The 11,731-nt window shown below is 35.4% G+C and overlaps 1 protein-coding gene across 1 annotated transcript; it reads left to right on the top strand.

The window, feature by feature from the left end:
• Positions 1 to 1,624: 1,624 nt before the first annotated feature.
• Positions 1,625 to 4,507, top strand: LOC119599652 (cilia- and flagella-associated protein 157-like). The gene is made up of 2 exons (XM_037949526.1): positions 1,625 to 1,830; positions 3,444 to 4,507. Exons 1-2 carry the CDS (start codon positions 1,761 to 1,763, stop codon positions 4,505 to 4,507), a joined length of 1,134 nt encoding a protein of 377 aa, XP_037805454.1. The 5' UTR covers positions 1,625 to 1,760.
• The last annotated feature ends 7,224 nt before the right edge of the window (positions 4,508 to 11,731 follow it).

Genomic DNA, 11,731 nt, shown 5'->3' with positions numbered 1-11,731 from the left:
TATACTTTTTGGGTCGGTCTACGACCAACATTGCAATGTGCTAACAAGTAAAAAGTTATAGTTGGGCGAAGCCTACCATATAATACCCTACACCAGTTATAAAAATAAAATGTGATTTATTGTTCATAATAAAGCATCTAAGTTGAATTGTACCTTGCCTCAGATATAATTTAGCTTTTTTGTTGAATAAAATTGTGTACATTTAAGTCATATTTCGAAGGGGGCTTTGCATAGGGGCTAGGGTCAAATGAGGCCGCATCATCAAAAATACATCAGGGTCATGAAGGCTAGTATAGAACTTGGTTTTGCAGCTTTTTGTCGAGTTACGAGTATATTGAACATAATTATGAACTTAAAAACCCTATTTGGGGGGTTCAGTTGTATGGGGGCTAGGTCAAATATTGGACCGATGTTATCCATTTTCAATAGGATCCGTCTCTAGTACAATAGAAGATCATGCAAAATTTCATTGAATTATCTTCAAAATTGCTGTAGTTTGATTACAAGGTTTACACGGACAGACGGACGGACATAGCTAAATCGACTCAGAAAATGATTCTGAGCCGATTGGTATACTTTAAGGTATAGGACCAATATTATTGTGTGTAACAAACATCAGCACAAACCCAATATACCCTCCCCACTAAAGTGGTGTAAGGTATAAAAACGAAGTGAATAAATAAATTTATATGTGCTATGTGTATGGACTCATACCACTTTAAAAAATAAAAGGTTCAAATATGTATAAAATTAGCTCTGCGGAATTTTGTTTTGCATGAGTCAAAAATAAAATAAGATCGTAATTTTCAAATTAATGAAAATTATGGCTCAAAAAAAGAAAATAAAAACAGTTTTTTGAAACAAATCCTAATCCCGAAAAAATCCCGGGATTTATTTTCCAAATCCCGGGATTCGGGATTTGCCAATCCCGAAAAATCCCGGGATTTTCGGGATCGGGATTTCGGGATTGGCATCCCTAGATGCAATTTATCGAGGTTACCCAGGTTAAAGGGGACAAAATGCCCACCTGTGGTGTACCGCGAAATACCCTTTTCCTGATAGCTATATCGTACATCTCGCAGCTTATCCATCTGTTCCTTAGCATGTAGTTGATCCAGTTACGGAGCACCCGGTCAACATAAAACTGGCCTAAGGATTGGATAAAATTATCAGTGTGTACGTTATTGAAGGCGCCTTCGATGTCAATACATACCGCCAGTGTATACAGTTTTCTTTCGAAGGATTCACCTACATATATAGGATTCACTACATATATTGTTACATTTTAGTTTGATAATTCTAGTTTTTAAATTTTTTAAATAATTTTTAATCTTGTAAATCTTTAAATTTCATTACTTTTATTAAAAATTATCCTATGCCGATTTATGGTGGGTATTTTGTGGGTTACAAACATCAGTGCAAACCCCACTAAAGTATTGTAGGGTATAAAAACTATTTTATATTTATGTACATATTTATCTTTTTGTGGTAAAAATTGTGCTTTTATTTTGTTTAATATTCAACACTGTTCACTTCTTTGTTTGAAAAAAAAATACAACTTTAAAATTGGGTAACCCTGATGAGTGTGAATAAGAAATGTAATCAACCACAATTTTTGCCTTCAGTCAATTTTAGTTGCGTTCTGTTTTCTAATAAAAATAAAGAATATCTAAAAGGTAATTTATAAATAAAAGTAGAAATACACAGTAGAATTACAGTTTTTAGTTGTGCACACATATTTATTGCCGAACCAACAAAACATGAATCAACAAGGAATTACTAAAAAGATACCAATTCCCAAAGATTCCAACAGAGTCGATAATTTAAATGGTAAACAATTTATTTTAAATATTTTAAAACAAAAACCTTTAACATGATTAAAAATTATATTAAAATTATGAAATTATTTATAAACATAGCTGTAAAATTACGATTAATAATCAATTAAATTATTTTTCAAAAATAATCGTAATGATTATTTAATTTTCTGGTATAAAATGTCTGATTATTAATTGATTACGATTAAAATTGATCTAAAAATAATCAGGATTAATTTAAATTAATGAAAATAATCAAAAATAATTAAAATTAATCAAATAATTAATTTGATTATTTTCAAGGATTAATTTTGATTAATTTCAATATATTTAGTATAATTTCCTACCTTTTTAAATTAAGCGTAATGGAAAACTTTTTTTCAAGTAATGACATTATTCAATTATATGATGTTTTATTGAAAACAATAAATTTATTAAGTTTATTTCTATTGAAAATCCTGATCTCAGTACATGTTATAAAAAAAAATTACTGCAATTTTTTCGAAATGGGTGTCAAAAAATCCGTAATTTTTAGCTGATTACGGGAAAAATAATTAAATTTTTCTTAGAGTTTTTTTTTTTTGGGGAGGAAATTATACTAATATATGGAAATATGAAAATAATCAACTAATTTTTTGATTAATTTTGATTATTTTTGATTATTTTCATTAATTTCATTTAATTATTTTTAGATTATTTTTAATCGTAATCAATAATTAATTTAAAAAATTGAAAATATTCGTTAATTAATCATTAATTTTACTTGTTTAATAAAAAATTCTAATTAATAATGATAACGATTATTAATAATTATTTTCCAGCTATGTATGTTTATAAATACAATGTGAACAAAATGTCTTTATGGGTAGAGATAAGAGGGTAATTCCCTTTTTAGCTTTTTAAAAAATCAATTATATTATTTGAACACAGTTGAATAGTTGATTTTTTTTATTCTACATGTTGTGTTGTACTGTCTAATGATATTTATTTTACTCATAGTGTTGCCAGTCTAATCATCGAAAAAGAATAAATTTTTCCGGGGTTTTCTGATAAAGATAATCTACATTCTTTTTTTAAACCTAGTTTAACCTTATTTTTGTGCTTTTCAGTAATCAGTTACGTTAATTATTATCTTAGTTTAACTAAGTGTTATTTGCCAATTAAACCTTAGTTATAAGTGAGAAAACATAATCAACAAAAACAATAAAATAATCAATTCGGAAGAAGAAAAACAGCTGTTCATTGTATATGTTTTTGACAGAAAGTTGGCAATACTAACAAATGAAACTGGTTTTAATTCATTACTGAAAACACAATCAATCATAGGTTAAATTTCGCCTAAATTTGCTCCTATTTTAATTTAAACAGAAATTTAAGCTACGGTTAACTGAGTAGCAAGAAACCCACCCTAAGTATGCTATAATACTTTCATTATTTTGAATGATTTATCCCCATAAAATAAACTTACTCAGATTAATTTTTGTACTACATATTTTGATAGAATAGATTTTAATCTCAATAGAGTTTGTCACACTTGATTTTAATTCAATTTTGTTAGAATTTGATATGCATATTTTTAATTATATTTTAAATCAATATTAATTTATAAAATTCAAATATTTACAGAGGTTCTTAATGACTTCGTCGAGTTGTCGAAAATATCACAAAAATTGAAAGTAAAATACACAAATTTAGAAGAAGAGCTTCAGGACCACCTTAATATAATATCGTTATTAGAGAACGATAAAGCTACATTTGAAAGTCAATTAAAAGTAACCCAAAAAAAATTAAATGATACTAAATTAAATAATAATCGTCTTTTGGAAGAAAACTCAAAAATACCGATATTAAATGAAAAAATTACAAACTTAGAATGTCAATTGAAAGCTATCTCAAAGAACCTTCAAGAAAATACCACTAAATATACCAATCAGTTAAAAGCGGCTAATGCAGAAAAAGCTGCATTAAATGATAAACTAAAACAGATATCTACAGAGCTAGATTCAAAAAATTTAGCTTGTGCTAAATTATCTGAAGAAAATTCGAAAATTTCGAACTTAAATGCAGAGATTTCAAAACTAAAAAAACAATTTCATCAAACATCTTTGGAAAATGAGTTAATTAAAGAAAAATTCGAAAAACTTACAGCAGAAAATGCAACATTAGTACTATTGAAACAAACGTCGCTGGAATTGGAGAACGAAATTTCAAAATGTACTCAGCTATCGTTAGAGAATGTGGAACTAAAAAATAATTATGAAAAACTTACAGCTGAAAACTCAACATTAAGAGTAAAACAAGACGATATTTATAAAACAACATTGATGCTAAATCAGAATGTCAATACACTGGAACAAAAACTTAAACATGTAACATTACAGTTAGAAAAAGAAATTGCGACAGGTATTCAATTAAACGCGGAGAATCAAAAACTAAAATCTTTAAGCCCAGCTACAAGATCAGAATCAGGACAAATAGAGGAGAATATGAAAATCCAGCAACTTGAAGAAAAGCTTAAGCAGTTGTCAGCTGAGCTTGAAAAAGAAGTTTCTAAAAATAGCGCACTTGGAGAATATAACAAGCAGTTGGATCGACTTATAAGTGGATTGAAATCAAAAGCTAAATCAGAAACTGTTTCTACAAAATCAGTGGAAAAATTTGAAAAAACCACAGGATCAATTGAAGTTTAACAGCAATTTTAAAGTTCTCATTAGAGATGTAGCCTACCGATCAAATACTCAATCCATTAGAAAAAACTATAATAGATTTGGCTTCCAAAATGTCTATAGGTGGTAAATCGGGATGATATAACCCAAGTACGTTCATGGAGCGTAAAGGCTTGAGCGAGTATTCTAATAAAGTTTTCATTGTTAGTTGATTTCAAGACCTCTGAAATAAAAACAAATTTATTTCCAATCGCAGTAAATTGAAATTAATACTTCTACTAAGCACATTCAGATAAAAGATTTTTTTGAAAATGAAGTATATTCATTATTATTTTATGCCAATGAACATCTTCAACCTAATGGATTTCATAGAATTTGGTGCAAAGACAATCAAGTGTTTGCCAAAAAAAATGATTCTGATACGGAAATAGAATTACGTCCCGAAATCAAGTCGATGTACTTGCAAATGCCAAATTGAAGAGCTTAAGTATTTGTTAAAAGTAATCAAAACGTGTTGCATTTTAGGAAAACAGTAATTAAATAAACGAACAATTTTGTTAATTAAGGACGTGTATGTAGATAAATTTTTACGAATTTTTAATATATAAAATAAAATAATTAAGTTACAAATGTCTAAATTTAACCATTTTAAAATAAATATCTATGTAACTATTTTACAAAATATTTTTTATCCAATCATGAGTTTTTATCTAAACATATTCTTGTGAAGCTTTAAACGAAAACAATAGGGGCTTTTTTAATCACTGGATTTATTTTATTCAAGAAAAAAAAAACTATCTTTGGAAGCGGAATTTAGTTTGGACATCATTATCTGAAAATAACACTCTGTAAGCTAATATAAGGTCAAAGAAAAATTAATTTTAGTGCAAACATGGCGGTTCTGCAGCTAAAAGAAGTAAATCTAATTGGATTTATTAAATCCAAAAAAATAGTTAGATTTAGCTAATTTCGATATGACAATGCTTTGTATTCATAGAACAAAACCAAATAATTTTAAAATAAACTAATTTGTATTATTTTTCTATTCACCAATAGATGGCAAATATTTTTTAAAATGTGTAAAAATAGAAAATAAACAAAATTCCTGTAACTAAAATATTGCACACATGATATGTTAGTGCAAATACCAATTTTGCAAAAAATTGTTACAAATTTTATGGAAAATTTATGATTTTAATATTAAGTTTTGAAATAACTCCATCTGTTGGTCGCTGCTGACATTATAATTTGAAATTTGTTTAGCCTCGATTAAAACATTTTGCCTTATATCCACCTGGCGTACAGTAACAGAACTAAAATTTAGATTTAATAAATCCAATTGTTTAAAAATGCTGCTATTTCAAAAACCTTGAAAAAATCTTAAAGAATTATGGGAAAATGAAACCAGATTCAGATAGAAATGGGTAATCAGTTTTTCGTAAAAACATGACTTTGTTTTAACTTTTAACGGGCTGCGGGTAGTCACCTTGAGTCTTCGGGCACGGTGCATAGGCTTAAGCATCCTAAGGATGTGAACTAAGAACTACCCTCCCGATACCTCACAGCGTCTGTCCGGCTGTGGGGTAATGACCATATTCGGTAGCCTAGCGATCACGACCTCAAATTGGTAGCGTCTGTTCCCTTAGTTAGGGCGGCTACCTAATCCCCCCCTTCTTTTTTGATGTCGGTCCGGGACTGTGGTTTGGGTTACCTAGGCAACATACCTTTCAAGCGTCTGTTCCTTATGTTAAGGGCGGCTAGAAGGTACAATCTGGTTCTGTCAGTCTGAATGTTTTGGTGGTAACAAAATCCAGGGTGCGTCTGACTCATATTGAGCGGCATCCTGGTCTGCGTCTGACTCCAGAGAGCGGCAGTGGTCTTCTTTCACACCTGTGGTAGAGGTATAAACTAACAAAACAACAACCCCCCTCCCCCAAGAAATGTCAGAATATAAAGACGTCCCTATGTCCTTGCTGCGTAAACATACCTACCACATACAGAAGTATGAGGCCATGCTAAATACTACTGTTGTGGAGGTCAGCCAGCCACGACTAAGACAGAACCAAACCAGAGCAGGCATGGGACCACATCTAAACATGTGCCCCATGCCAGCACTAGACCGAACACGGTCAACCGTCTCGGAGAATCCTAACGTACAGCCATCTTCATCAAAGAAGGCCACGTCGGGACCAAAGAGGTGATGACCAATGCGGCAGGACAAAGTCTGCTAGCACAACACCCAAGGGACTGTCTGCATCTTCCTCTTCTCGAGGTACAGCGACGGTCACCAAAGGTCCAGCAAGCAGGCCTAGTATAAAGCGGCAAAGGTCAGGTGAAACGCAGGTGTCTGAGGGTATGCGGTTGAAGCCATCAACTAGCTTAACATCAGCACCTGAGCTGCAAATAGCCATTATAGACCGTTGTCAATCCCGATGGGAAAAATGACTACGGACAGATGGCTACTTCAGGAGGAGAAGATCTTGCGGGCACTAGTTGACGAACTCGCACGCAGTGAGGATGACTCCTTTACTGCGTTCGACGTTGCCAAATGGTCAAAGGGTGTCAAAATCATCGGATATGGTAATGAGAAAGCCCTAGGCTTTCTCAAAAAACTGCATCCGTGGAGTTGGCGAACCCTGGCCCAACGCGAAGATTGAAATCGTCCCCATTGGACCAAGTACCTTTCGTACGACTGTTTTACAGCTGCTACATTTTTCTTCGCGTGTTGGTGTGGCTACAATAACATCGTCCAGTGCCCCGTTCTGTAATTCTCGCATCGAGAAAAACTGTCGAAAAATTCATGATCATCTTGTGTAAAACAGGGTGAATACATGAAATTTAAACATTTCTTATTCAATTTTAATGTGTACAGTTTAAAAATAATCAGAGTCACACTGTTAAAAACAGGAAGACTATTATAATTTTAAGTTTTTTTCTCGATTCGAGAAAAACACAGAAACGTCAGATAAGGAAAAACGCCTTTAATACCGGAAATAATTGATTCCATACACTGTTGAAAAAGCACCAGGAGCCGATCTCACACCTGGGGCAAGCCGATTAAAAGTGTACAAGCCACGATAAGTGTTAATAACTAGTAGTTTATTTTGTTATCATCGTCGACTTCTATTTACTTGTAGGCATTATTTAAATCAATTATTGAAAACATTGAACAGTTGTTAGGTTAGGTTGATAGTAGGATGTATACTACATCAAATCTGAAGAAATACACCTAGGCCGCTATCGGGCCTGTTGTGTGCTCCAATTCATAAAAAAAAAAAAAATTTCACTGAATGTATTATTTTTCCATGTTCAGAAACTCAGTTTCCTGGACGTAATTCCTAAGAATTTTCCAGTCAGTGTTAGTTAGGAATGTTATTTCCGGAATAACATCACTTCCAAGATACTTGGATCTAACTTCGACGAATGCCTGACAGTGGCAAAGAAAGTGCTCCAGAGTTTCACTGTCCTCTCCATATGCTCTACATTCGTCTGAATCCGCACGTCCAATTTTGTATAGATGTGCACGTAATCCTGTGTGTCCACTCAGAATACGTACCATCATACTAACCCCAGACTTGCTCATTTGAGGAGATTCTCGTCTTGCTCTCATCAGGGTCACCCCATAGAATTTTTGTGGTTCAACCCACCCTTTCATTATTCCAAGAGGCCTTATGAAATTCTCTCATCCATATTTTTAATTGAGCTTTTGTTGCTTCGAATGGTTTTGCGTTTGTCAGGTTAACTGCATCGAGCTCCCTTCCCTTTAAAGCTATTACATTCGCCCTTTCGTTGCCGACTACTCCCGAGTGGCCTGGTACCCATATGATGTAAACCTTACCTCTGGGAGAGTATTCAGTTAAAACTTCTTACAATCCAATACGGTCTTAGATTTAATTCTATCACCTGATATCGACCTAATTGCCTTCTGGCTGTCGGTAAATATATTAAGACTTGTGGGCGCAATATTTATTCTAATCCAATTTACACATTCCGTTATTGCTCGGACTTCTGCTGGAAACTTGTGTTAATGATTAGGTAAACGGTGGGTATATTTCTGTTTCTGGGTCTTCAATATAGAACTCCAGGCCCCCTTTGTCCCCTAATTTAGAGCCATCTGTGTAGCAACGGATTCCTACTGGTTTTTGCTTCAATGTTCCGCTTGACCAAGACATTCTATCTGGGATTAGCGTTTCAAAGTTACCGACATATTCTGTGTCTGGTATGCGATCAGGCACATCCGATTAATGTGTATAACCTTCCAATGTGTCCAGTATACATTGATGACGTGTCCTATAACCGTTTTTGGCCAGTTCGCCTAAAGTAAAGAGCCGTTCGGCTGTAAGAGCCGCCTCATATCTTATATATGTTTCAATGGGTGGAATATCTAGCAACGTTTCCAGAGCCTTGGTTGAAGTAGTACACATGGCAACCACTTATACCCAAGCAGCATGTACGCTGAACTCCCTGTAGTAGTTTGATATTACACTTTTTGTCCAAAGCAGTCCACCAGATTATTGAAGCATAAGCTAGAATTGGTCTAATTACACTTTTATAAAGCCAATTTGTCATAGTAGGACTAAGACCCATATCGCCCAGCACCGATGTGCCTTGTTGATCCTATCCTCTATGTGGTGTCTCCATTTTAATTTCCAGTCAATTATTACACCTAAGTACTTTGTCTGTCACCGTTATCTTCTTGCCCAGGAAGCAAGGTTCAGTATACGTAGAAATTTTTGTCTTTCTTGTGAAAAGACAGATTTCCGTCTTCGCCGGGTTAACATTAAGGCCTCTCGGTTGCCCAGCCCAGCTCAAGGCCGTATTCAGAGCCTCCTCAGCTCTTCTACACAAGTAATTTGGATCCTTTCCCTTTAAAAGTATTACGACATCGTCTGCATAGCAGACAGGTCTAAGTCCTTTCTCGGTTAGGGTCCTTAGGAGGCTATTAATCGTGGTAACCCAGAGTAAAGGTGACAAAATGCCACCCTCTGGTATACCGCGAAATACCTTTTTCCTTATAGTTATATCGTACATCTCGCAGCTTATCCATCTGTTCCTTAGCATGTAGTTGATCCAGTTACGGAGCGCCCGGTCAACATAAAACTGGTCTAGGGATTGGATAAGGGTATCAGTGTGCACGTTATTGAAAGCGCCGTCGATGTCAATGCATACCGCCAGTGTATACAGTTTGCTATCGAAAGATTCACCTATGTAGTGGTCAACTTCGTTTAAAGCGGTTTCCACCGATCGTCCCTTTACATAAGCATGCTGCTTATATTTAAGGTCTTTGTATGGTATGCTGCTTTTAACCATGCTATCGACTATCCGTTCCAAGGTTTTAAGTAGGAAGGACGTAAGACTTATCGGTCGATAGGACTTAGGTGTCGCATAGCTTCGTTTCCCTGGTTTGGGTATAAATATTACCCTTGCATCCTGCCATTTAACTGGGGTATATGTCAATTTTAAGCATGCAGTGAATATCTCTGACAGATGTACGAAAACCAGTCCCGCCTCCATCTGCAAAAGTGCCGGGAAAATGCCATCCGGCCCTGCAGCTTTATAGGGAGCATAGCTCTTGATTGCCCCTTTAACCATGTCAGATGTAATAACTATTTCCGTGTTACCCTCCCCTTCCTCCAATATCGGTTCATCCATGTTATTCGATATACCGGGTGGGAAATGAGAGTCCATTAGGAGTTCCATTGTCTCCTCCATATCCTCCAGCCTCCTGCCCGTGTCATCGATCATAGATTCCGGTTGGACATGAGTTTTGGATAGGAATTTTTTATCTTCGATACGTCATTTACGTTATCTACCTGTTCACAGAAAAGTTTCCAGGAGTCTCGTTTGGCTTTTCGAACGATTTTCTTATATTCACCAAGTTTATTACGATACTCATCCCGGTATACTGCGGTCTTCTTACGCCGTGCCCGGTTAAATAGTTTGCGAAGATTCTTCCTAAGGTTCCGGATCTCCCCAGTTACCCAGGGTTTCTCCTGGGCAGATCTCCGCTCTCGCAGAGGGCAGCTGTCCTCGAACGATTCAACAAGGGCACTTGCGAACGTTTCCACTTTGGCATCTATATCCTCTTTATTTCGACATTGAAAAATGTCCTGACCTAAACGGTTCTTTAGTAAGGTCCCGAACATTGTCCAATTAGTTTTAGACTTATTCCGAAACTTTATCGGCTTTGGTGGTGACCTTAGTATTTTGAATCTTATGTACCGATGGTCAGAAAAGGAGTGCTCGTCCGAAACTATCCAATCCTGAATTTCGTTTATAAGCTTTTCTGAACATATAGTTATATCTAATACTTCTTCTCTGATTCTATTGACGAAGGTAGCTTTATTACCTAAGTTCAATGTTATCAAATCTTTAGTATTAAAGAAATCCATGAGGGCTTGTCCCCTGCGATTGGTGTTTGTACTACCCCAAGCTACATGGTGGGAGTTGGCATCACAACCTATTACAATTTTCTTATTTTTCCTTTGTGCCTCTTCAACCAGTTTCGACGTTGGTGGTAGTGTCGGAGAATCGAAGGGCAGGTAAACAGATGCAAGGAATATGTTGCCACGACCTTGCTTCAGCACCGTTGAGAGGAGAAAACATAAGTTCTTGTGACATAAGATACTTGTTCTCGGGCGAGACCCTGTATCAGCGTAGAAAAGTTGGAAATTTACGTGATTTAATCCAGAAACCTTGTTGCGAATCGTCCAAGGTTCCTGGATTAAAGCTATATGTATTTTACCTGTGTTAATTTTAGCCATCAGAGCTTTGGTAGCTGTCTCGCTCCGATGGAGGTTTATTTGGATAACCTCAATCATGGTCATCCCTTAAACTGTCTTCCGGCGAGTTAGTAATCACCTCCTCGCTCTTTGGATTTAAATCCTCCGGGTAGCCTGAAGTGGCTATTAGTGCAGTGGGTACTGTTGATGGCACTGCGGTGTCCTTATTAGGAATATCAGTATTTTTAATCGACGCATTCCCAATTCTGGAAAGCACTGCTGTTCTGGCGGGTGAGTGATTTCCTCCTCGCTTTTAGGATTTGACTCCTCAACATTGCCAGTACTTGCTAATGATGCTTTGGGTACTGTCTTAGGTGTTCTAGTGTCCTTGTCGGGGCCGGTTTTGACAGCCCTTTCAATCGGCGCCTTCCCAAATTTGGAAAGGGCAACTACACTTTCTTCTGGCGAGTTAATGGTAAATTCCTCGATTTTAGGAGCTCTTTTTCTTCTTAGGTTTATTCTCAGT

Source organism: Lucilia sericata, unplaced genomic scaffold (assembly GCF_015586225.1).
Source record: "Lucilia sericata isolate MDLA Ls3-8-SP2 unplaced genomic scaffold, ASM1558622v1 Contig000084F_arrow, whole genome shotgun sequence".
Taxonomy (NCBI): Eukaryota; Metazoa; Arthropoda; class Insecta; order Diptera; family Calliphoridae; genus Lucilia; species Lucilia sericata.
Note: the sequence above shows the minus strand (reverse complement) of the source record. Positions and strands in the feature narration are given on the sequence as shown.

What these genes read in the sequence shown, in the direction of transcription:
- LOC119599652 (XM_037949526.1), top strand. Translation starts at nt 1,761, where the DNA reads ATGAATCAACAAGGAATTACTAAAAAGATACCAATTCCCAAAGATTCC. An exon ending in CAGAGTCGATAATTTAAATG is followed by an intron (nt 1,831 to 3,443) that starts GTAAACAATTTA and finishes AAATATTTACAG; the next exon opens with AGGTTCTTAATGACTTCGTC.